Source organism: Hydractinia symbiolongicarpus, chromosome 12 (genome assembly GCF_029227915.1).
Source record: "Hydractinia symbiolongicarpus strain clone_291-10 chromosome 12, HSymV2.1, whole genome shotgun sequence".
Taxonomy (NCBI): Eukaryota; Metazoa; Cnidaria; class Hydrozoa; order Anthoathecata; family Hydractiniidae; genus Hydractinia; species Hydractinia symbiolongicarpus.
The window spans coordinates 20,278,047-20,305,731 of NC_079886.1; the positions used below are offsets into that span (position 1 = coordinate 20,278,047).

Consider the following 27,685-nt stretch of genomic DNA (forward strand, 5'->3'; position numbering starts at 1 on the left):
ACTAACTTTTGATAGGGCTGTTCAAATTGAATCAAAGTTGGCACGGTTATAGTACGTCATAAAAGGAACAAAATGGCAGCAATAAATTCTTGCTTGGGTCAGCACATTTTCCGTGACGTCATCAGAAGCTTCAAATTTGTTAAAAATGCCACTATCTGCTTAAAATTTAATTACTTTTGTTCCAGAGCGAATTTTTGCATTCTGTTTGAAGTTTCTGAAAGGTAAATAAAAGTTATTTAACATATTTTCCGGGTTTTACGTGGATCGCTTAAAAAAATTGCCAAAAATTGCCCGAAAATGATTCTTAATAAAATAAAGTTGTGTTGCAAGTTTCAAGTTCTAAGGATAATCCTGACAGAAGTTATTAAGTTTTCCCCATTATAAGGATTTCATAGGGATTTAAGGGGTAGTTTCGAGTAATAGCCAATATCAAAGCCTCTGAAAGGTATGGGACCTAAAAATTTGGCATGCATGTGTCTAATAGATAAATATTGAAACTCAGTAAGTTTCATAGCCCTATAACATAGCAATAAGGAGTTTATAAAAAGAAACCGTCAGATTCCGCCACCTCCGACGGTTTTTTTTAATAACTCATTATTGCTGCATAGCTATGATGCTTACTGAGATTCAATATTTATCTATCAGACACCTGCATGCCTGCACTTGATTAATCCGATTGGATTTTCGGGCAATTTTCGGCAACTTTTTATGTGATCTATGTAAAAATCGGAAATTATGTTAAATAACTTCGAAAAACCCTGGACCGAATAGGTTTATAGTATAAAGTAGTATTATATAATTAAACAGTGTGCAATTTACAATTACATAATCAAAAATTTATATTGTGCAAATTATGATTACACACAACTAGCCACTGTCACAAAAACAACTTTAAACTACTAGCATAAAAATTCATGCGTTACATTTCTGCCCGAACAAACTGCAGTGGGAAGCTTCTCATAGCTGAGTGGCTAGGTATAATAACACGCAAAATGTCATAAAAAATTATAACTAAAGGGTGTTAAAGAATTTAACTAAACAAAAAACTAGGCAACAAGGATTTATTTGGTCAAAATTATATGCAAAATAATGTTTCGATTAAATTTTTTTTCTGCAAAATGCGAGAAAGTCAGCCAATTACCCTCTGCTTTTGTATCTATCCTTTAACCAAGAAAGCAACGAATTCACTGTCATTTTTACATTAGTCAACTCAGTCGGCTGAAGAAGGCTGAATTAAGCAATCACACCGCACAAGAAGTATAGCATCTTTAAAAGAAGCAGAAATAGAACGCAAACTTAAATGAAAAATTAAAAAACAAATAAATAAAAACATGCATTTCACATTTAGAGAGAAGGGCGTGCTTTTAAAAATTGTAGTAAAAACTAGAAGATTTAATCGCTGCGAGGCAACCATTTTGAACAAAATGCATCTGCTATTAAAGGTATGTTTCGTTCAACAAAACTTTCGTAACTTATTGCGATTCTCAACATCGAAGTATATAAAAACTAATATAAAAAATAAAAAAAGTAACTTTATATTAAGCGGAAACAAGAATGCAAACACTAATTTCTTTTATATGTTACCAAGTATCTGGGGTAGAACTGGTCTCGCTCAAATATAACATATATCGTTGGATTGCTCATATTGTCGACACAACTGTCATAGAGGGGATGCCTTTCCTTTTCTGGCGGTCTTTTATAAGAAGATGAGCCCTAAAATGTTTAACTAAAAACTTTAAAACTACAATACTTTAAAAAAAATTGCAACAAAATTAACAATATTTACACACAATAAAATTCTGTTTTAAGAACTAACATTGAAAGTTAACAACGACGCCAGGATAAAAGAACTGTATGAGCTGAAAGCTACCAAACACTAAAAGTCCAACTTAAGGGGAATGAATATATAGTCATATAAAAGAAGATGGCCAGGATTTAATGTTTACACGGGAATAAAGGAATACACAGAATGTAAAAAACGGGAAACTCTTAGCCTACGAGTGAGCTCTGAACTTTATATTTATGCTAAAACAGCTTTTCGCAAATGAACTAGACATTTTAGAATCCATGTAATGTATAAGTTTTGTGCATATAAAATATTAAATCGATCTAAAAAATGGTGTCTACTTCATTGTATCATGACAAATTTGAAAATATATACGCACTTATCACATGGTTAAAGTTTTTCTCGCATTGTGATTGGCTGATTGATCACTGTGACTAATCTACACGGAATATATGCTATATTTTTATTTTCTACCGAGAAACGAGTGCAATTTTTAAATCTCCTCTTAAAAAACATAATTTCATTTCATAAATTTTTCCGGACTCTTGAGAGTGAAGTGAGAAGGAGCGCGACCTGCAAGTCAGTATAGCAATATCCGTCAAAGAGACAAGATGGCAGCCCACTAGTGACCAACGAAAACAAAGCTTAACCCATATATATCAAACATAAGTATTACTTTTTACCTTTATTTTTAGAAAAAATGAATACAACAGACGAGAAAATCCCTGCTCTATGTAGTATTTGTGGGAATTTGACAATTAATTTTTTTATTTCTTTTTTATACCACCTGTTGACAGATGTGTGACAACAGGTATGACGTCATATCAAAACATTTTATATACTCGTGGAGCTTATTAAGTTTGGTGAAAAGTCAGAAGATTTTAGCCCACAATATGGCGTACTTGAAAAGTTATCACAAAAAAAGTGAGAGGGGCCCGAATTAAATTCTAAGGCTAAGAAAGCACACTAAAATTTTGACCTCTTCTCAACAAAAAGCAAGTGCCTCCACTCCTCCTCCTAAAGTAATCTCAGCTCCTCGTGTGAGCCTAAACAATTTTCCTCTGAGAGAAAATGATGCCCCTCAGGATGAAGAATACTTGCTTCTCAGCCAGCCATATGAGGAGGAACTAGAACTCTATACATCTCAGAATGGGGAGGAGTTCCAAGCTAGTTAATGTGAGCCTGAACAGACTCAGAGGGATGACGAACTCTGGCAAATGTTGTCCAGTATGCAAAAAGGGTCAGACGTAAAAATGACTCAAACTTAGAGAAGCCTTACAAGTGCTTTCTGCGCATCACTTTCCATAGCCAATGAGATCCTTAGTTCTGAAAATATGAATAGGAAAAGTCTGATCCAAAAAACCTGCTGACCTGATTGCCTTTTTAGGCCATGTAAATACTGAACTGTGCAAAAAGCAAAAAACTCTTTGTATTGAGAGAAGAGTATAAGGACCTAACTACGGTGTCTACTAAGGTTACACAAAAACCTACTTAGTGACAACTTGCCTGAGCACATTAAAGAATTGAAAATGAGGAATACAAACCGTTATAGAAACAAGAAGCCATACTATAGAAATAACGGCTCACAAAACAGATAATATAACAGAAATAGTGGTCCTTTTTTAGGGAAAGGCCGGAAGGGGATGTCCTCTTCCAACAACAGCAGCAACAACACCACTACAGGAAACGAATCAGGTTTGTAAAGATTTTTTAGAATATTGTGATTTTTGAGTACAATGTTTTCAAGGTGGACAGATCTCCAAAAATTCCCTCAGTGGAAATCCATAACATGTGACGAAAATATGCTCATTATCATCAAGGCACATCTACAACAGAGAGGACATAACTTATTTGGCTGCATTGGTAATTTCTTTATTGCAAATATAACGCAGCATTTGTGTTTTCAATCCTTCCATGAAACTGTCATATTTCTTTACTCACTTGGATTTATAATACATCCAGTCAAATCACAAATCATTCCCACACCAAAAATTGAATTTTTGGGATATGTTATTAACTCTGTTAATATGAAAATTACCCTAACTGAAAGAAGGACTAAAGCTATAAAACTGTCCATAAATTCTATCTGACGTGTTTTTGTTGTTTCAAGTTGTGAAGAAGACAGGAAGGTGCCGCCATTTTTACTAATGTCTTTTTGTGTTTACAAAAATGGTGTGATTACACAGAAAAAACAAGGTTTGTCATATTATTTATTTATTCTGTAACTTTGAACTTTCCTAAATTGACTATAGCTAGCTAGCTAGCTAGCTTAGTCAGAATTATATATAATGCTAGCTCCAGCTAGCTAGCTATAAACTCTTCATGTATGTAGTTCTTACATCACTGCAAATTATTCAGCTAAATTGTTTTGGGTCAAATGCTGCCTCTGTACAAAAGAGTAGCTTAATTAGAAAAGCAGTTTAGCTAGTATTCTCTTTTGTTAGGATGCAGATATACAAGCAACATCTCAAAATAATTTGAACTAATCTGATTTATATACTCCATATATAAAAAGCTTTTAGATAAAAGAAACTTTGAACGTTTTTAAACTATGGCTAGCTAGCTATAATCTTCTCAGTTTTGCATATACAAGATTATTGCGTATAAAGCCAGTCAAGGAAACTAGATATGTTTTTAAGAGTATTAACTTCCTAGTATATTTTTTTACCAAATACAGCTATACTTGTTGTAGTTTTTTGATGTGTAAGATATTGGCACAGCTATGATTCACTTTCATCTGTAAAAGATAAAAAGTCCTCAATATCTTTCTTTCTGAGCAAGGAACGTTAAGTTGATTAAGTACAAATGCTAGAGTATATGAATCCTCTTACTGTAAAATACATATTTCTGAAAGTGTTCTGAAGAGCCTAATGTGTTTTAGGTAACATCGTCCTACTCACAGAAATCGACTAACTGTCGAAAAAAATAGGAATAATTTGCTCCAAATTACTTAGATTTGTGGACAAGGGACAATGTTGGCACTATACATTATCAATTATTTTTTATTTTCTTGTTTTCGAGGATATTTGCATGAATTAACAGCAAATTTTGATAAATCAACACTATTATCCTCAAAAAAGCCCTTAACAACTGTATTTCCAGTATATGTATGTTTCCATATGATTTTTAAGCCAAATGGGAGTAATTTATCTGCAAGAAGAAATAAATCAATATGTGACACAAGTTATTTTGCTGTTTAAAATTGCACAATAAAATAAATGGAAATGTGTTCAGCCCAAATTTTAACAGATATATACATGAAGATATACCTTCTACCAATATCCATTCCTAACACTTCTTCAAATAGACCATGATGTTTGAAATTCAATTTGTTTGGATCTAAACTATGTCGTTTTTTCTTGATTGGTTTGTCATCTCTGTTTTGATTTGGTTAGAAACAACTCGTTGATATATTTTGTGTAAAATAATCTTTACAATTTTACGAACCTAAGGTTGTTGTTTTTTGCTATTTTTTGTAATAATTGCCTGAATGGACATATGTTGGAGGTGAATGATTAAAATTAAAAAATATATACCTATCATTCTTTTATTTGAATTTTTCCCTTCTTTTACTATTTTACTTTTTCTTTTTAACAAAAATGCATTAAGTTCCTTGGAATTTCTCTCAAAACGAATTTTATAGATACAACAAGAAAAATCGCTATTAACGCAAGTCACAGTGATAATGACTTATATTTCTTATTCCATTTAATGCTTCAGCTCGCATCAAAAAAGCGTTTGCTATGATATTTTTTTTTGTTTTTACATAATGGTTTTTATTCCCCGCAGTTTTTGCGCGTCTTTTTTTATATATGACGGGGAAAAAATCCTACACCGTCTTGAAAATGACGTCAAAGTACCGAAAATGACGAAAAATCAATAAAAACGCCGTATTTTACAGTTTGCACCATTTGGGGGTATGTGGCGTTATCGGAATTTTTTTTAATTCACAGATAATATAGCGACGACCTAAAAGAAACCGTTTACAGTTAATCGCTTAGTTATTCATATGGACTTGTCTAAATTAAAAAAATGAGCAAAATCACCAAAGCGAGGCTATACCGACGAAAATACAACCAAAAAAATTTAAACAGTTTTTTTCAAAAGTGGATCCTTCCCTTGAACGAATAAAATAAACCAGGAGGTTTTATTACAACTCAGGTTGGTGCGCTTTGTAAAATAACTTTTTGGAGTCTGTCCGTAAGTTTCCTGAGGAGTTAGCCAATTTGGAGCACAATAATACCGAAAAATGACTAAATAATAGCCCTGAAGGATAATCAGGGTGAATTTGATGCCTATATTTCTGCAGAGGGTATGACTGATTTGCAGTGATGACTGACATCCTAGAAAATTGGATTCATGTCCCGCCAATATGGGACGAAATATTTACTATTGCCTCTGATTTGGCATGGGGAGGAGTATTCATGAAAAATCAGATAGGTGACTCCTGGACCAAAAATGAGGCTTTATTCCACAAAATATCAAGGAGATGTGTGCTATTCACCTTACAGCAAAATCCTTTATATAGCAGTTACAAGGCAAACAAAAACATTAATTGTGATAACATAACGGCTATTGGTGCTATCAATAAGATGGTAGCAGCAAAAGTCTACCGTGTGACCTTCTTTGCCATAAAATTTGGAACCTGTGTAAAAAATATGACATCTGGATAACTTGTGCATATATTCTTGGTGCTAATAAAAGAAAATTCAAAAAACTGCTAAAAGAAAAGTTAATGGAAACTCAACTGCAATATTTCTCTAAACATAACTAAAACTATAATTAATTTTTACCTGATATCGATTGCTTTGCAACTAGGTTAAACAATCAATTACAAAAATACAATTTGTTTAAACCTGACCCAGATGCAATATTTATCAATGCTTTTTCTGTAAATTGGCACCAAAATAATTTTTATATTTTTCTACCTTTCAGTCTTCCTCTAAAAATTACAAACAGACAAATCCAAAGCAATTCTGATTGCTCAAAATGGCCAACACAGCCATGGTATTCAACAATGGTAAGAATAATGGTCAAGGACCCAATTTTTATATCGTAAGCACAAAACAACGTGATACTAATTTCATCTCCAGACTCCCTTCACCCCTTTTGGAAAAAAAACTGACTCTTGTAGCATGTCTGGTGTCAGGGAAAAATATTAAAAACAAGGCCTTGACAGCACAGCTATAAACCTACTAATGTCTAGCTGGAGGACTGGAACAAAAAAACAAGATAGGCCATTTCTTAAAAAATGGAAAAGTTATACATCAGAAAACAACATTGATTACCTTCAACCATCTATACCGAATGTACTTCGTTATCTGTCCTTATTTTGTGAAGCAGGAAATCCTGTTGTCAAATAAACGCTGCATGTAGTGCATTATCATCAATATTGCAGTTTGATTCTTGCCCTTTCGGACAACTACCACTTGTAAAAATATATATGAAGGGTGTCTTTGAAAAAAACCAGTATTTCCAACAAAATTGTTATATGGGATGTTTGTATCGTATTCAACTATTTCCGATCTCTACCACATCCAAAGAAATTTAGAGCTAGCTCTTTTGGAACCAAAGCTGGCACTCCTCATCACGCTAGTTCCAGGGGTCCAAACTGTACATGCCATTGATATAAATGATTAATAAACTTAAAGGATAAGTTAGTTATACCTATTACAGTAAAACTAAAACAAACACGTCCTTCCAGGCAGATGCCCCCCTTACAATTTACAGCATTTAAGGAAGCTAAATTGTTTGTCCTTTAAAATCTTAACTGTTATTTGATGAGAACACCCAAGCTTAGGTCCTCGTTAAAGCTGTTTGTAAGCTTAATTAAACCATATAACTCTGTTTCAAGGGACACAATACTGGTATTAATACGAACGTTTTTACTCCACATTTGTCTAGATCTGCTGCTACCTAAAATACTTGATTATGCTGGATGGCCGAAGGAAAAGTGTTATCGAATATCTGTTACCGATGTTAATTACGTCTTATAAAATTTCTGTTACCGAAGTTACCGGACTTACACCGTTGCTGGCGAACATAGAACGATAATTGTTAAACTGTTACTATAACCTTGCAAATGGTGAAATATTTTGAATGTAAATAAAGGATTCACATTAAGAAGAAAGGACTTGTCTTACTATTTATATCTTATTAACATATTCCACTAAAACTAGTTACTCACTGTCGGTCAACTGTGAAATCTCATCTCACTCTTAGGAGTCTGGGAATAATTTATGAAATAAAATTTCCCCCAAAGCGAGACTCATCAAAATTGAAATTTGTTGATAATTTTATGAGTAAATTATTTCCAAGACGGAGTGCTAACCAAAATGGTTGGTTTGCCCACCTCTATTCTCATCCATCATTGCCTTGACCGTACAGTGAGCTGCCAGCGCTGTGAATCCTGATTTGCAGGCGCGCTCTTTCTCACTTCTCATCCAACTTGAGAATAATTTAGTCACAAAATTAACAACAACCTTAAGGTAAGTCTCGTTTGTTGAGGAAATATTTGTTTGTGATATAAGAGTTAATATCTCAACTAATTACGTTGCACCAGTTTCTATTCTCCTTTAAGGTGATGAAATACTTAAATACATTTACCTACCGTGCAATAATCACCTACCAATACATCAACCAGAAACATAGAACTTTCCTTTTTATGGTTGACATCAACGTATGAATGGCTGTACCTTGCTTGTTTAGCAAAATACGACCCTTCACCATAAGCTCCCTTATTGCATAATCTCCAGTCAAAGTTTTGACAGACGATATGTTTAACGGCCGAATGCTTTGTACCATGCCATAGTTGCATTTCATTAAGATTAGAAGTTCTTTCCTTCATCAATCTTTTTTGGCTAAATTAGAACCAACAAAGTTTCCAAAACGAACTATATGCCAAGTGAGCTTTTACAAACCTTTACGAAGAGTGTTATTTATGCCAACAAAAAACGAAGGTCTATATAACGCGAACTAGAGAAAATAATACGTTAAAGGCCACTCCAAAATGTAACAGAAGAATATGATCTATTAGATTTATTTTGCGTTCACGCAAGTTGAGATCACGTCTTTTATTCAGCATCAGGAACGGGACACCTGTGCCATAAAAAAAAAATCTACTCACCATTCATACTTATCGAAAAGTTCTTTATTGCATATCTCTTGGATGGCAACAACTTTTTCTGTCATAGTTTCCTTAAATTTTGTTTCAATAATTCTTCGCTTTTCGGGATTAACTTCTATCAAAACATGCTCAAATGAAAGGAGAGTGGACGGCCAATGTGGAGGGTAGCGCTCATTAGATGAAAGCATCGAATCAGGTGGCAATATCCTAAGAAAGCAAATGTAAGCGTATTTCGTAAATGCTGGTTACGTTGTCGTCGCATTAAAGATAACGAAGCTAATTATATAGGACTAGCTGGGTGATCCATAGTCATTCGAAAAGGTTCCTGTAAAAAGTCCCAAATTAAACCGCAACTTCGGTTTAAATAAAAACACTGTTGTCACTCCGTGTAGCTAAACAGTGTTGTCACTCCGTGTAGCTAAACCTTAGTATTTTTGTGTTAACCATAAAAACACAAACAAATAAAATAAATAAAAAGTATTTATAAAAAACAAAAATGACTACCACCGCATTAGATCGTCCCTCAAACGCCTTGGATGGAACTTTATGTTGCTCTTAAAATATTGAGGTTTTTAATTAAATCAAATCCCTGCTTGGTTTGCTAACTTCGCGGCACGTTCAAAGAAGTTATCGCTACTCCGGTACTATTTTGACGCGTGGGCAGACAGAAGACGTATTATTAACCTGTATTGTGTGAAGCATGAAACGCTGATTAAATTTATGCATAGGATTGCGGCTTTTGTCTTCGGTTAGGGAGATTTAAGAGTTTAAAAAAGACAATGCTGTGTCTATATTTTTTATAAATGTTTGTACTGTGCTCCTAATGTTGTCGTGCTATGGTTAATGGTTTATTTAATAAAAATTCTTGTAATAAGGGTGATTTTGCATAGATGCAAAACCTTTAGAGGGTCAGACCTCGACATTTTACTACTGTTTGTCATTAGACAATTATTATCATCACAGCCAACTGTTTTGTCACCTCACAATCATCTATTGTAAAGAGCTTGAAACTCAGATTAATTGATTGATTAAAATAATGTATGTGAGCATGAGCATTTTAAAAAAAGTTACGCAGAAAAATTTTCCTGACGTCAGCAAGAACACGTCAATACACAAAGAGTTTTTGGAAATTTGTTTAAACATTGCCCCTATTGTGTAGAGCTCGAAACGCTGATGTACAAAATGTAACTTTTGACGAATGGTTAAGGAGGTGTAAAAATTTTACCAAAAGCACAAAAAAAATTTCTTTGGAAATTGTATACCCGTTGCTTTCATCGTATAGATCTTGAATTGCTGATAAAGAAAATGTGTAGGATTATGTACTTTTGACAAACGGATGCAGAGATATTGTGGTTTAAAGACTTTTTGATGACGTCATAAATCCGCTTATTTTGAAACAGATTTGGGGACCCAAGTTTGGGAAAGTTACCCAAACTCGTACCAGGCGGTGAAACATGACTGACTAAAATTACATCACCTCGTTCACATGTTATTTAGCCTCAAAGTTTTAAGTGCACTGTAACGGCTTTATTAATATAAGTTAGGATATTGACGTTAAAGTAGTGATATTAACGTCGCGCCGTAACGTCAGAACATTTGAGACATACATTTTTCGGCTACATCAAAGGAAAATGAACACATCTACTTCGCCTGTTACAGACAGACAGACACGCAGACACAGTCTTTGTATTATTAGAGATGAAATAATTTTCAGCAGAAAAAAGAAATACTGCATACGCAAATTAAACAATGCTTTTGTACACCTGGGTCGCATTGTAGAAGCGGCGTAGCTATGTGCTGGATGACTTATGTGACATTAAATACTTTTGCTTTTAGACATACGAAATGTAAATGTTCGGTAAGGCTTCGAAAAACATGCTCATCTCTAAGACCAGTGCTTTTTGCATGATTTAGAACTTTAATTCGATAAAATTTTGAATTTACTCAACTACTCTTTAAGCAAGATAAACTGAAGGGCTAGCTAGCTCACAAAAACCGCAATTCTATTTAACCTCTATAAGGCAATAAGAAGCTTATAAGTGACTTTTTGTGAGTAAAGTTTTATCAATCATTAGCCACTTTCCCCTGCATTTTCAACATCAGGTGTGTTCATTACCATTAAATTTTCTTTATCCAACAAAGGGCATGAAAATATCACCAAAAATATTATTATTATTATCATTAATTTTATTGTTTTTACAGTATATAGCTGATAGCAAATATAAATAATATATTTGATCCTACCTCTTTCAAAAGTATATAGTCAAAACAACATTCTTCTTGGATTGTCAATACTGCTCTGTTCCTTAAACTCGATAAAGGGCCTCTCTATAGTTTTTTTAGTATGCATCAGTTTTTAAGTGATAGGTTTCGTATTTTTCATTTATTAGTAATATATAGTTTTTTACAAAACCATAATATTGTTGTTTTTTGTGTGTTTTCAATAAACTTCATTTCATTTTATATGCTAGTTATAAACAGCATACAAAATACTAATTGTTTTAAAAAAAAATACAATAATTAAATTTACTAGTTGTTAGCCAGTGCAAAAATCCATAGGAAAACAAATAAAAATTGGTAAATCAGGATACCATTTTTTAGCCATGTTTAACGAACCAGTTTTGAAAGAAATGTGTCAACTTCATCTAACTTCAGCACATTCAGAATTTCTCTGAAACCTTAGAGACTGCAAATTACGTAGAAATAGGGTAAATCCACACTTAATTTTAAGTGCTACACCATTAGTCAGAATAAATCCCACATCGAATTTTAAAAATTAATAACAACTCTAATGCTTCGTCAAAATTATCGTATTTTTAGGCTTGAAAAATATTTTTTAAATATATAGTGGTTAAATAAACCACAGGTTTATGTATATGGACAAAGACGAGCAAATTTGCATGATTGTCATTCTTTCGATAAACGCTATTGTACAACAATATGTTTCCTCACACCTCATAACATACATTCAGTATAACATCACAAAGAAATAGAATGTCGAGTAGATAGCTAATGTGTCAACTCCAATTTTGATGCAGCTACATCTTGTGATTTTTTTGCATGAATATCCATGTAAATTCAGTTCAAGTAAAACACCAATATACTTGGATTTGTTAACTTAACTGTCCATTACAAAAATTATTTTATTGTTTATACTTAAAATTGCTTTTCGCAGAGCAAAATGGCATCATTCCTTAAATCATGCACCCTTCTTTAAATTACTCAATAGTTAGCCTACTTTGATAACCATGAATACAAAACCAGCTGCAGTGTTATTACGAGTTCAAATTCTTAGATCGCTTCTTCGAGATGTTGTCAACAAAGTTTATGGCGATTTTTCTCGATTTTTTGAACATAGTTGCCGCAAACCACCTTGCTACAAACGCCAGTAATCTCATCTTTCAATTTTAAATGTCCATGAGAAAAAAGTGCAGTGCACTAGAACTATATATGCTTTCCTCTTTATTTTTTTAGTTCCGTTTCATGAGTTTCAACTCATGCGCTTCTTTTGCCATGTTTTTATTCTCCTAAAAACTGAAATAGGTTTTTTTTAAGATACGCGTCGTATTTAACAAGAAAAGGCTGAGCCGGCGGATACACAATATTTCCACGCTGGCACTATTGTAGTTTTGGCCTTTTTTATGTTTTTAACTAATACGCCTTATGTTAGTTGCATCGTGTTTTACTACTCAGTTAAGCGAATACGGCTTTTACAGAGATTACTCTAATGGTATTTCGGATTGAACTTCCCAGCTTATTGACTATTGTGGAGAGGAGGACTCAAAAAGAGTCTTTTTGGCCATATTAGCTTGACACAATATTATCTAAAGGTCTAAATGAGAGGATTGTGTCAGTATAAATTCTCATGGGCTTATTGGTTATTGAAAAGTTCGGTGTGTTTAGCAATCATTTTGTTACCACTTTATTACATTCCTGAGAAACATAGGCCTCCTTTAAATAACGGACTGAAAGCCTCTAGGAAACTTTTCTTATTTTCTTAATTCTATTTTATTCCGTCACTAATTGGTCACTTTATCACTTTTACTGATTTTTTAAGCGAACCTTGTTAATAGATTTTCAGTTTCCTAAAAAACGTATACGTTGTTATACGAATTACAGCTTTTTATAAAAATATTTTTTCATTTCGGGAAAATATCTAAATGCTCACACATTATTTATTTTCCCACGATCTATAATGACTGCTATTTTAATATGGTCCTAAGGTCTAGTCTAACTTACTTTTTTGGCTAAGTTGTATGTTAAGGCCTGGGCACTTCCTGTAGTAACTTTTATGTCTAATGAACTTATGCATTGAAGAAGTTCCAAATGGCTCAGCAGGAATAGGGTTGAAGAATATCTGCATCCTTTTAAAACATAATATATAATTAAATAATTGTGCTCACGTAAGTTCTTTGTTTTCCTCACTCCTCTTGTCCAGGATCTTCCTCGAATCGTCATTTTTGGTGAATGATTCCGAAGTAGCAGGAGGCTAAAACCACACATATTTGACGTTACATAGAACAAAATGGCATTTTAAGTTTTAAGAAGTAAGGTAAAGTGTACACACCTTCACAGGCGTTTGCGCTGGATCAAACTTTTGTAATAATTCTTGAGTTGCTTTGTGTGTCATCATTACATTTTTTAACTATAATAAAAGAGCTTCACTTGAGCAAAAGTAAACCAATCTGACATAAAAACTACTATATATTTTTTGGTGGAAATTTTAATAAAATATAACTTAATGCAACTAAAAAAGATATAATTTATACTGTTAATGCACATCAGGTGATTATTTAGTGTGGGTGCTTATTAAAAAATCTCGTTTTTGTCTTTGGTCGCAAAATATAAAAACAGAAGATATGTTATATGTAACAGGTATTCCGACTTTGATCCCAATATCATCATTTTTGATGACGGTTGCTTAATGATATTAGTAAAAAAACGTTTTTAAATTTAAATGTTCATGTCATTAAACTCAGTACATGGTTAGAATATGACATTGATAGATGATAGAAGAAAAAAAACATAATGACGTCATTTAGATTAGAAATTACGTCATTTTTTCTGGATCGATATATTCTTCAAATCTGGTCTGATTTTTTTCCCTTGGACCCAAATATCTCCTTAGCAACACCTTTGTAAGCACCTGATAACCAGAGAGCGGTTGTATTGTGTCAACACCTGTCATTAGTAATAAAAGCTGGCACTTACTCTAGATGGGCGCCAATTTAAGAGTTCTAAAAAGGGGTGGGTACTTATTCGAGAGCAGTTGTATCATGTCAACACCTGTCATTACTAATAAACGCTGGCACTTACTCTGTCATTACAAATAAATGCTTTATTGAGTATTTCATATCTATTTTATGTAACTATGTTTACAGACAGTTTTCTGTCAACCCCTACATCCCAACCTTTAACCCTATTTGGTCCGGGGTTTTTCAAACATACTATGACCGGGGGAGAGGTTAAAGTTATTAAGGAGGCCCCCCTTAATAACTTTTCATAGGGTTGTTCAAATTGAATCAAACTTGGCACACTTATAGTACATCATAAGAGGAACAAAATGGCGGCAACGAACATTTGCTTGCGTCATCACATTTTCTGTGACGTCATCAGAAGCTAGAAATTTGTTGAAAATGCCATTATCTGCTTAAAATTTAATTACTTTTGTTCCAGAGCGAATTTTTGCATTCTGTTTGAAGTTTCTGACAGCTAAATAGCTAAGTTATTTAACATATTTTGCAATTTTTACGTGGATTGCATAAAAAATTGCCAAAAATTACCCGAAAACCCGGTTTTTCCGATTTTCGGGTAAAATTCGACAAAACCGGGAAATCGGATTAATCACGTGTCCAAAATATGCAAGATGATTACAAGCTCGTGAGCTTGTATTAAAACGCAAATGTGTCCTACAAGAATGGAAATTTTTGCCTCCCTGAGCACCGACACGGGAGTCGTCGTGTGTTCGAATCTCATCTTGGTAACTATTTTTACTTTTTTTTTATTTTTTCTTTCTTAAAAAGATAAGACAAGTGTTCAAAACACTTGTTTAACTAACTAGTAAATAAAGGTGTTTCTACCAAACTTTTTAAAAGTGAATGTAGGCAGAATTAACTGAATTAATAAATTTCGCAAATTTTGGGGTTTGTGGGTTTGTGGTCTTTCTTCTTCCTGTCAGTCGGTTCACCCAAGACGGACCCATCTAAAATTAAAAGTTCGAGGAATTTTCCGTTCAGGAAGGTCTCACAAATCAATTTTGAAAAATAAGTGTGTAACAAATATTATTGCGTATCTGAATAGTAAAATATGTCGTGTCTAACTTCGCAACAAAAATCCCAATTTGATAGACAGCTTTTTGTAAACTTTATTCGCGAGGTTGTTTGCGTATATCATACGTCTTGTTCTTCTTAATAAAACAAAGTTTAGTTGCAAGTTTCAAGTTCTAAGGATAATCATAACAGGAGTTATTAAATGTTCCCCATTATAAGGATTTCATAGAGATTTTTAGGGGTAGTTTCGAGTAATGGCCAATAACAAAGCCTCTGAAAGGTATGGGACCTAAAAATTTGGTATGCAGGTATCTAATAGATATATATTGAAATTCAGTAAGTTTCATAGCCATATAACATAGCAATAAGGATTTATTAAAAAAACCCTCAGGGGGGGGGGGGAATCCCGCCCCTCCTCCCGGACCGAATAGGGTTAAATGCATTGCAAAGTGATGAATAATTTACTTACAATTTCTTTTCTTTCCTTGCGTTTGTTTCCTAGTTTCTTGGCTACAACAAAACAACAGAGATTTTAATGCAAACTAATGTATAAATTACACATTGTCAAAGCTGTCGCTATAGTAAGAAAGAATAAACACTTATAAACTAAAATGAGCAAAACGTCTTCTAGCACTGATATCTAAGCATTGCTATCACAAATATTAGCCATCGAATGAAGGTGCAGGATGATAACATTGCAATTAGGAAAACACAAAGTAAACTTACTATACATAGTTCTGAGATTATCAAAGACGAAAGGTATCAGACATAATTTAAGAATATATACCCTAAAAAAAATATAAAAATTCCTAAATTTTTTCCCAGAAAGATTTGAGTCCAAAAAAATCATTTTAAACGATATCCAAATTTATTATGAGATTTATTAGAAATATATATACAAAATGCAAAGTTAGAAAGTATTTAGAATTTGCAATAACAAATAATCCTTAACCAATGTAAAAAACTGAAATCACAAAACTTAATGTCTTAAAATTCAATGTTTTGCATCAAATAATCAGCCCTCGAAATTAGCGTCGGCAATTGCAATCGCAACTGCTGTCGTGGTTTCATTTCGCGACGGCAAAAAACTGCCGAAGCTAATCTTTGTTGCGCTTTCATTTTCCGGTAGAAAAGTGGGGGACGTTTTGAATCGTGAACCCCAAACCCGATGATCGAGCGTCTACGTATAGCCACTCTCTCAATTTTTACTTTCTTTTCTACATGTCCGAAATAGTATGCATGACTATACTGTCACTTTTATATTTATTGTTTATTTTTCAGGTCATCACTAGCAAATAGGCAAAAATATGCTCCGTTTTCAAATTACAGAAAATCTTTAACCACATGGCTTAAATGAAACTTCAAAATTCATTCGAAAAGTTTAACTACATTTTAACAAAATTTATACAGAAATTATTTTTTAACGCACGTATGTTTCGTTTTTAATATTGTTTGAATAACACTTCCGGCATAAAGAAAATCTATTAAATTCGGACCTGCTATGGTTTCCAATTGTTTTGTAAAAGGAAGAAATTATCTACAATTAAATCCATGATAAAATCTCTGTTCCGCCTGTAAGTGCAGTTTTGCAGACTTGATTCATCCGTGCTCTGTCGGCGTTCACCTCCGCATTAGTTAAGAACCGCATGGCTGGATTTCTTGTGTAAGACCTGGTTGCCACCGACGAAGGGGCCAGGCAAAAGAGATTTATGTCTACGTAGTTCTTTTAACTAAGTCAGTAGTCTTTTAACTAAGTCAGGTTGGCTATGAATATACTTGCTCGTGGATTAAGAGGACCAGGACTATTCAATAATTCTGAGACTAAAAGTTTTCCACCAATACTAAAATCTATCAGACGTTTTGTCCGAAGAAATGTAGCGGAAATTTTGTCTGACGAATATCGAAAAATTATTTCGAGGGCTGCCATCGCACGCTACAAAATGGATTTTATAGGTTGATTTTGAAAACTTTATTTTTAGGCGTGCGATTAATCACACGCCTCTCCTGAAAAAGACTGATATTTAAAGGGTAAGTAAGACTAACAAAGCTTAAAAAAATAATATTTTCAAAATTGCCGACGCTTCACTGTCTCGCGTCGGCAAATTATTGCCGAGAAATTGCCGCTGTAAACGACTATGTCGTCGCCAATTTATTACCGACGGGTTTTGGGGCTAATCTCGAGGGCTGCAAATATGTTTGTCAAACATCAATAATTTATCAAACAGGTAAACACATACTTTTGGCTATTTTGTTTCCAAATAAAAGCTTGGTAAGCTAACATAACCTTAATAATAACCTAATTATAAGACTTACAAAAATAAGAAACCGAAAAAACCTAAAAGAACCAATCCAAACAATCTCATTTGCAACTCTTCTTCACAGCGTTGCCTTGGCGAACCATAAGGATCAAAAAAGGAATCCCATTTATCTGGCAACAAATGGCATTTTTCTGGCGAATACAATTTGTATAGAATAACAGCCATCAAACACAAAGACCCAGTTGATAGCAGAAAAGAAGCACGTCGTTCATTTTGGGACGATTTTTGTAGCCTTGATTCAAGATCTTTTATGTCCTAAATGTTTAAAAACAAGCTGGTTGAACTTTAGTAAATAGCAAACGACACGACACAAAATATCACATACATAAAGTTGAAACAATCGTCTCAAAAATTACCAAATTTTTAAACAATTGCTAACAATTTTTTAAGGGAAGAACAAGTGATAATTAATAGTACTAGTCGTTTGCCCGTGGAAAAATCCACCGTCCTTTTTATACCGCATCGCGTGCGTCTCGCTACTTGCGCAGCTAAGCTAACATTTTGCGTGACAGACAGACGTATACGGGTATTATAATATAGACTAGTCGTTGCCCGTGGAAAAATCCACGGTTTCGCCCGTCCTTTATATTTACCCGTCGCAACAAAGTGGATAAAAATATATCGCATTTGATATTCGTGTTTCCGTAACATCATTTTCTAACTCAGCGGGGGTTCCGCGCAGAGACAGACAGACGGAATACGGCTATTATTATAGAGATTAAAAAATGTATATTTGCAATTTCTCAGTATGAACGGACTTGGGTAAACATGAGCTAAACAACGTTTTTTCACTCAAGTAAGACGCAGAGACTGATAACAGATTGATTTTCGTATTCTCTTTTAGTGTTATGGTTTCATATATACTGAATTAAAAAATCAGCCAAGATTGACAACGGACAAAAACAGAGAAAAAAACAAACAAAAAAAGAGAGGAAACGGCTAATAATATTGGGTCTGATAAAAAAATCGGTAGAGACTGTTGGTCGGCAAAAAACGTTAGTCACTTGGTCAAAATTTGGTCTCATTTGACTGCACTTTCTTTTTACTGATAAGGTAACAGTATTTTCTAGTATAAACAAAGAAAAATTTTAATGAGAGTGCGCTTTTGTTCTTTTCAGCCCATTTGAGATTGAGTGGAAACATTTCAACTGGTATTCGATATCGATTTTTAACATGCTTTTCAACATGCCAAAAAATTGCTCACAGCGCAACAATGTAAAAATAAATGTTAAAAGATTGCATTTGCTCTCTATGGGGCGACATTTCTACTGCAGAAACTGCAGAAAGTACAATAACTTATATAAAATAAAATGCACTGAAATAATAAAGGTTATTACCTGTTTTAAAAAGTTTTTTTTGAATTCTTTCAAGTAGGAAAATTAAAAACGATTTGTTAATATCATTTAAAAAGCAAGAATAAAATAGACAACAGAATAGGCAAGCGCATTTACGGTATCTATGATTCCTTCGTTGCATTTATTTTCGAGGATAATAACAAGAAGCACATGTCTTCTTCTTAAATTAAATCTGTTTTCATTTTTACTTTTGAATGAGAAAAGAAAATTTGGGGATAAGAATTATTATGAAACAGCTGGGTTTTTTTAATTGGATTTTCTTGAACCCATCTTTTACTTACATATTCTGATAATACTGGCTCTATATAATTTGCCTATATTTAATTGGCTATACAATTTTTGCCAAAAAAAATGCATTCAAATAATTGGGGTAAGTATACCTTATCTATTTTCTCCAACTTTTCTTTTGTTGTTTTTTTCTAAATAACAACGATAGACAATACAAGTTATTAAGCTTAAAATTACCTTGACTATTGAGTACAAACAGAAAAGAAAACAGAAAACAAAAGTCATATACACTTTTAAACACGACACTTCTTGTCCTCAGAATTTGTTGTCAAATGAGAATAATTTAGTCATTTTTCAAGTATTACCATACAGACATCTCAATGTTCCTACTACTTTTTTGTTGCAATGCTTAAAAATTAAAATACAATTACCAACACTAGTCAAGCAAACACATTCTAGTCATACTCCTGTGTCCCTCAACAATAAAATATTAGCTGACGAGTATTAGTAGTATCTGCACTTTATTTTGCTTACACAGCTGGACATAAACAACAACTGCACATAAAAACAACAAACAAACAAATTTGTCTTGAAAAATTATGTATAAATAAAATTAAGATAAAATAAAATGATTTAAATACTTTTGTAGCGCATGGAAGTGCCATGCGCTACATAAGTGCTAAGTTATATACACATTATAGACGATTCTTATTATTTAGCCGTCCGAGATTATGATGCAGCGAGTGGGTCTGTTTATAATTAGGTTATTAGAAAACACTATTAAATACTTTCCACCATGTTTACTCACATAATAACACTGCGTACTGTTACAGTGTGCACTTTGTACTGTTTTGCAGGTTATTGAACAAATCAATACCGAGCTCCTACTATTTATTATTTGCAACAAAGTTTATAAAGACACAAATAACCATTAATGGTTCTTTGTGACTTCTTAACACATCACTGATCTTCCTGCTTAGTATTTACAGTCGTGTTAGAACAGGTTTGTCACTTTTTTGAAGAATTTTAAAAATGAACAAGGTATGTGCTGGATAATATCTAACAGAGGCAACATTTTGTATTTGTGTGATTGTAACTTGACAATCTTGTAGAAAATTACAAGGACATAGGGGGGTTATACAAGCTTACCCACAAACTTGATTGCAAACCAAGTGGCAGATCCTGAGTTATTGAGTCGTCAGCAAAAAAATAAGAGGCCTGGGACGAGCTTGGCAAAAAAATTATTTTTATCAATTAACCTTTATAATGTCTATGCATTGATAAAGTTTGAATGGAGACCCCTTAACAGGTCTAAATTTACTGATGAAAGAAAATGTCCAAATTTGCTATTACTGAAATATGACATCATAATTCATGCAGCATAATTAAATCTGAAATTCTTTAAATGTGAATATCTTGAGAACGAAAAGAGCTTTTTAAAAATCTTAAAAAGACTTGTTAGCTAATTTTTTAAGCTCTATAATATAAGTCCAACATCATTTTGTACTTCGGGTTCCCTTTAACCCTACTTTGGGGCATATCTTTTTTATGGGTTCCCAGATCCCCCACCCCCTATGTGATTATAAATAGCCCTTAATGAGATACATAGAATTTTATATAAATGTTTGATGACGTCATTGACTTTATGGTGACCTCATTATTTTTCGAATTGTCTGCTTTTACACCTAAAACTGTTTGCAGGTCGTTTGATGACAAAAAGGTGATTAAACAGATAAATAAAATAGGAATGATATTATATATAAGAATAATCAACTTAGAATTATATTACATCAGTACTAACTTTTGTTTTTGGACAATAGACTTTTTGGGAACCTCATAAACACCCCCCCCCCCCCCATGGTTTATGAAGTTCATATGAGGGGCAAGGAAATTTAATTAAAATTTAATTTAAGTTTAACAAAAGAATCTTAATTAAGTCATTAAGTTTCTGCTGATGACACCAACCTTAAGATTAGGGACAGAGAATTTAGACAAATTGATTAACTTAATTAAGAGTTACAGTCAAAATATTAATACAAAGAGTTCCCTTTGTGTTTTTACGCAACCCGCTGGTGCAAAATTTTAGTTAGATGACAGAACAATCCAGGAACCAACAATTAAATGTAGATATAGATGGAGATTTCTCAAAACAAAACAAATGCTTGTGAACTAGGGAAAAAAAACATGATTTTTATCAAACCTAGTAATAATTAAGTATTGGTTAAAGTTGGAATATTTTGCTTTCTGTGTCAAGAATCTACATGTAATTTCATGGTTTCATTTGCTTCTTTCTATTTTTGGTGTTTTTCTATGGCTACAACTCAAGACAAAAATTAATGAAAAAGATAGCAGAATTTCGAAGATCCTATACACACTGTTAATATGTCAAAGTTTTTAGTTAAATCAAAAATAATAAACAGTAAAGATTTTTTTAATGTCAATCCTAGTTCTTTGAAATTATTATTACAGGTAATATTAAGGAAAATGCAGCTAACGCATTCTCAAACTTATTTGTTTGGCCTACTCCCAAGTCACCTGCTACCTGGTCCAGTGATTTTGTTTGGAAAATTCAAGAAATAGGCAACACACGACAATTATCCAAAATATTACAGCTAGGGTTGTGGTTATATTTTTTATTTCAGCCTTGCAAAATTTTGATGTTATGCCCGCAATTGCTAAGAAGTTGCTACATATATTTTTTAGCTACTTTTCTCTTATAATAATAAAAAAACACAAGTAACAAGTGTTCATTTTCCTTCAAAGTAACAGAAAAAAGTATGTCTTTTTCCATACACAACGGTACGACGTCGATTTTTAAATAAAAAATTTGTAAATGAAAATTGTTTTAAAGAAAAGCTTGCAAATGAATTATACAGATATAAGTCTCAGTTGCAAACTTTTTAAATTACAGCTTCAGTTTTTATTGTTAATATCATCTTGTAGAGTATGTTGATATGTCTACAAAAATTTTATATGAAATAAACTCTGATTTTAACATTTTTAATAAAGTTTGTTAGTTACTCCAATGCCATTTGTTCAAAATTAAAGTAATTTATCGAAAATAAGAAATAGAACAACATAATAATAACTGTGTGGTTTATTAAGTTTTTAAAAAGTGTTAGGCAGATCGATAAAAATTTTGAAATGAAACAATTTCTGCAGAAGTAGAATTCTGATCAATGATCAGTGGACCCTTTAAAGATCAAACCACAAGGATATCAACACAGTGTGAATTACTTTTATAATGAAGGTCTGCACTGAATGTGATCATGATTCTAATATAAACATTATCTTTCACTGCCTAGGTAAGATTGACTAGTTATAAGAATGGCTTTTCTCACTTTTTTTCAACATTCAAGGTCTGACATTATTTTCCGAGATTGATTAGTGGGCGACGCTTCAGAAAGATCCTTTTTCCAAAGCAAAGTGAGATTATTTTCTCTTACTTCGTAACAAGAGTCAAAGTCTAGATTTTCCTTTTTTATTTAGAAAAACAAACTTACAATAAGAGTTGGAACAGCAGACAATGACAAACCCATTTCTTCTTGTACCAGTCCTTTCTACCATTCGTAAACAATAATATCTAAACAATTAATATTTATGTCTACATATGTCTATCAAATGTACATACAAAAAACAGGCCTTCCTTAAAATTTTTAGGAGGGACAGGTTTTAGAAGAATTTTACGAAAACCTAGACATGCAGTTACAACACAATGAGCAATCTAACATTAAAGTTAATCAGTAACTCAAAAAATGCTGATTTCTGTCAACAGAAGTCACATTTGCAATTGAGCAATTTAAAACAGTGCTAAGCATTTTAGTTCTTTTTACACCCTACACTATTAAGATCTAGGCACCCCAACCTCAAATTAAAAGTCATGGATACTTTAGAACATTAGTAAAAATGACATTAATAATAAGTAGTTATCTCACAGTGCAGAGAAAAATATTTCAAAATTTATTTATCTTCTTGTTTACATATTTCACGAGCCTTTAGGCAAGTATAATATAAGAGAAATAAAAAACAAAAAAATTATGACAATAATTTTTAAGAAAAAGTGCGATAACTAGTTTATCATTGAAATAAAATGTTAGTGTGAGCTTTCCATGAAGTTTTCAACGTTTTAAAGTGGCAAACAAGATTTAAAAGGAAATCCAATTTAAAAAATGTACTATCGTGTCGTGAACTAAATTTTACTTTGAACACATGTAAACAGGCTTTTAAAAACATTGAAAGGTTGACCAAACTTATTATATCATTCTATTTTATATTTATTTAGCATTCTTTCCTCTAAGATTTGTTTTTATCCAGCACACTTTTAAAAATAACAAATGTAATTACAAATATGTTATTTATATGTTAACTAGCCAAGTGTTTTTCTACCCACCAGACCTGATGTGTCCGGATATTAGTTTCTTGTTTTTCTCTCTTTTTGTTTAACTTAACTGCATCGTCACCCATACTATGTTTACTAACTGGTTTATCGAGGCTAAATACCAGTGTCGAGCAGCAACAGCTCTGCAATAGCATTACTTAAACTGGCCAAGTTTGTTTTAGAAGGACTAGTGGTGAAAGCAACTTACCCGCACCAGTGCTGCTGTGTTAAATAGAATTAGTAGGGATCCCGGGCTGCACTTGGTAACCACAAAGTGTTAAGATGTGTGTGAGCCCCTGGATGTACATAGAGTACAGGTGCAAGGAAATAAAGGATGGTGCACCGTGCGACCAGTACAGATTACTTCGGGAATAACAGAAGTGGAATGCTTCAGGCGCACTGCGGACAGTCACGATGGAGTTAACAACCAATGTGAAATAAAAAAGAAGCTAGAGATCATAAAGTTTAGGTCCCTGTGAGATATGTGAAAGAGGAAATGGAATCACAGAAGAGAAGCTCTGGATGTGATGAGCAGAATGAGTTGACATGGAGAACACTAGTAGGAGAAAAGATCTGGATGCAGTGGAGAAGAGTGAATTTATATTGGGAACATGCACATGAGTTTATGACAGCATCTTCTTTTCAGCTTAGCATCCTCACTCAATTCCGTCAAATAACCCTCAGTCTATTCTTTATGAAAACCCCTAAAAAAAATTTCTTACTCCTGATTTGATGTTTTCATTGGGAATGACAGCAATTAATTTGTAAAATAATGAAAAATTTATGGTTGCATGGTGGTGGCTGTGGTGATAAATTGAAATGTATGAAGTAGATAAAAGTTTTGAAATTTTTGCGTTATAACATCTTTTGTATTTGCAAAACATTGTATTTATTGTAGGGGCGGTATATAAGTAATATTGTTTTTTTCTTTCTTTTCTGACCAAGAGCACATTATCAAATTTTAGTTCAAAGGCTGTTAACATGTAGATGTTTGAACTTCAGGTCGAAGCATCTAAAGTTGCGTCAACTAGTTGAATCTTGTAATTTAAACATCCCTACAATGAATGTTAAATCTATTTACTTTTTTCTTTCAAAATAGGTTGTGAACTGGAAAAGGCAGAAGAACAAGCTGATTTTTTATATTGGATAATAAAGGTTCCCCTAGGTCTGATTTAAATTTTTCGAAACCAGAAATTAAAATTGTGTGAAAGCCAAAAAGGGTCAATCTCAGAAAAAATAAAGAAAAATATTATTTCAAAATATTACTGAAATTTTTTTCATAACCGAGAATACGAAATCAACAAATATTTTTCATCTGCAAATTTTTTCAGAAAGAAAGAGGTATTTACAAATACAAAATTATATTAAAAAAATCATTTCAGATCATGTGCTGCAATCACAACAAGGGGTGAAAGGTTACTAAGCAAATACACATTAAACAAACATAAACACTGTTTAATCTGCAATATGGAGAAAGCATTATTAAAGGTGAGATTTCCTGTATATATTCACTGTTGAAATAAAAGGCAAAACAAATTCTAAAACGTTGGAAGAGCAAAGCCTCTAACTCATGATATTTTTGGCAATTAAAAAATGAAGAGAGATATTTATAATTCGTTATAAATAACATAACCCTATTCCATTAAGAGAAGTCTCTCTAAAAAGTTTTGACTCATAATTAATGTCCAATTTTTTATTTTTTTTGCAAGTTTTCTGTGCAAGTTTTTTAAATTTGTCATACAAAATGTATGTACAACAAAAAATATGTTAAGTAACTACTATTTAAAAAATGAGCAAGAATGAGAATTTGTGTTCAGGCTTCAGTATAGGAAAAAAATAAATTTTTTCTTAAAAAATGTTATTCAAAAAGTAAAATATGGAAAAAAATCTGGTCTTTCCAATGGTACAAAATGTTTTTTTTTAAATGTATATAAAGATCAAATGTTTGTCCTCACATAATCATCCAGGGGTTCGATTTTTACTACTCAATTATGTGTGTGAACACATGCAGCATAACTACAATCGTTGACATAATATTGTGGCAAAAAATTATCAGTAAATGCCCCCTCCCCCTTCTCAGTGTTGAAGGAAAGTATTGTGGACGCCTTGGGTGTTTTGTACCTGCTTGTTCCAGCATTCAGCAATGAAAACAGGGGGGGAAGGTGGGGGGGGGGACTTTCTATAGAAATTTGAAATTTTTGCCACGTATTATGTCAAAGATTGTAGATGTTCACAAAAACCAATTACTTATGCAGGAGTATAAGATGCTCTTTTTCACCGTGTTAATTTTTTAAGAGAGTACTTCTTACGTTTTAAACCACTTCAAAACTCTAAAAGCTCTGGGAAGAAGAGCATGCATTGTGAGATGAAGGTTTGATCTAAAAACAATTTTATTTTATTTTATGAGTTTAAAGGTTCCCTCCCTCTCAAAATCAAGTGCAGCTCATATTACAGATCTTTGAAAGTTGTCTAGAAATCTTTTTATTTTTTTGAAAAATCTTTATCTGTTCTCGAGATATTTGTCTTAAAAGTAGCGCTAATTATGCGAAATTGTGACATCATAAGTATGCATTGAGCATAATTATGGAAACTAAATAAAAAAAAATTATGTAAAATGTTCAAAACGCGTCAAAGTGAATGGCCAGAAAACATTTTTAACTCTCCATGGCTTTTCAAAAAAGTTAAATTAACTCCATTGCAGAGTATACTCATGACATCTTGCATAATTAGTGAATCTTCTTAGTCCAAATTCTAAAGAACCAATCAAGAATTTTAAAAAAAATATTCAAATTCCTAGACAACCTTTCAAGCTCTTTCATATGAGTTCAACTTGATTTTTCACGGGAGGTAACCTTTAAGCAGAACGTGAGTTATGAGCTTTCTGAAGATCATGGGTAAAAAGATTGTGCAAAAAAAAATATATCAAACTAAATATCTCCAAAAGTAAAAAAAGTTAAGAAAAAAATTTAAAATAGTTTTTAGATCAATGTTTGTGCGATCTCGAAAAAGCAAACAGCAAACATGAGTACTTAGAAGTTTTGTGAATGGGATCTCATTTGTAGGAGGGGTCGCTTTTTATTCGTGTCTCTTAAACCTTCAAACTTTATTTTTTCTTTAGAATTCTTATGCCATTATGTAGGAAATCATACAAGCTTTCTAGAAATATAAACATTAATGTATCAAAATAAAGTTTTGGTGATTTAATAGCATATTAAAATATTACGACATGTCTGAATTAAGAGTTTTTACGCCTGCAAAATATTCCATAGATGACTTTTAGTGTTTACGTTTTTATTGGATTCCTGAGCATGAGCGGAAAAAATCAGAAAAATCAACAGGCAAAAAAAACGCAGACCTGAAGAAAGTCAAATTATGGTTAAAAACTTTTATACTGTGGCTATAAGCATCTTTTCACTGATTTATGATCTAAATCTAAACTACATGCCGGCTAAATTCTAATTTCAGGAACAAAAGATTCCTCAAACTGAAAATAAAGCTTGAAATGGCTGTTCCACGACACCTGCATTATTTTGCCTAACGATCTGGAGATTATAAACAAAACGCGTCATGATGAAAGTGCCATTTGCCTGCTAGAGGTTGGCAAACCTGAATTATATTGCTGAGTTGTTTACAGCATATAGCTAGCTAGCTACTGCCCAATCCAAGTATGGGCAAGTTTATACCTGGCCTCCTCGATCTTAAATACAACAATCAATAGCATCTGTTCATTGGTTAAGTACGTTTTTATTATTAAGTTCTTATACTTCAAATCAGCAATTAACATCATAAATGCCAATGTGATAAGAAAACAGACAGCCAAATAGCATTTCATATGTCAGTGATTTTTAAAGCCAACTAGCTAGCTAGCTAGCTAGCTAGCTAGCTAGCTAGCAAGTTATACAAAAATGCTATTCTATTATGGCATTGTGAATCCTATATAATAATTGAGAGTAACAATAAAAATACTAATAAAAGCTTTACCTAAAGCACGCTAGTTAAAAAGCATCTGTTTGCATTTTCACCAATATAACTTTCACCTTCATTTTTTCAAATATGTTGATGCAGTTTCACTTTCGTTTTTTTTGGCCACCATGTTCCGACCTGGCCTTACGGAATCGACTTTTTATCATAAGAATGGGGCAATATTTTAGTAAGGGAAGGTTAACCAGACGCCAACCTCGTCCTCAGGACAGCTTTTTTTTACGCTTGTTTATCAGCAGAACGT

At 32.8% G+C, this 27,685-nt stretch overlaps 1 protein-coding gene across 1 annotated transcript; it reads right to left on the bottom strand.

Annotated features, from left to right (window-relative positions):
• Window positions 1–27,685, bottom strand: LOC130622078 (uncharacterized). Its single transcript, XM_057437471.1, has 11 exons — window positions 27,442–27,685; window positions 22,586–22,665; window positions 19,235–19,273; window positions 17,495–17,754; window positions 15,908–15,969; window positions 15,651–15,691; window positions 13,480–13,557; window positions 13,316–13,401; window positions 8,913–9,119; window positions 8,397–8,646; window positions 1–1,713 (listed from the first exon to the last, which is right to left on the bottom strand). Exons 2-11 carry the CDS (start codon window positions 22,619–22,621, stop codon window positions 1,564–1,566), a joined length of 1,209 nt encoding a protein of 402 aa, XP_057293454.1. The 5' UTR covers window positions 22,622–22,665; window positions 27,442–27,685; the 3' UTR covers window positions 1–1,563.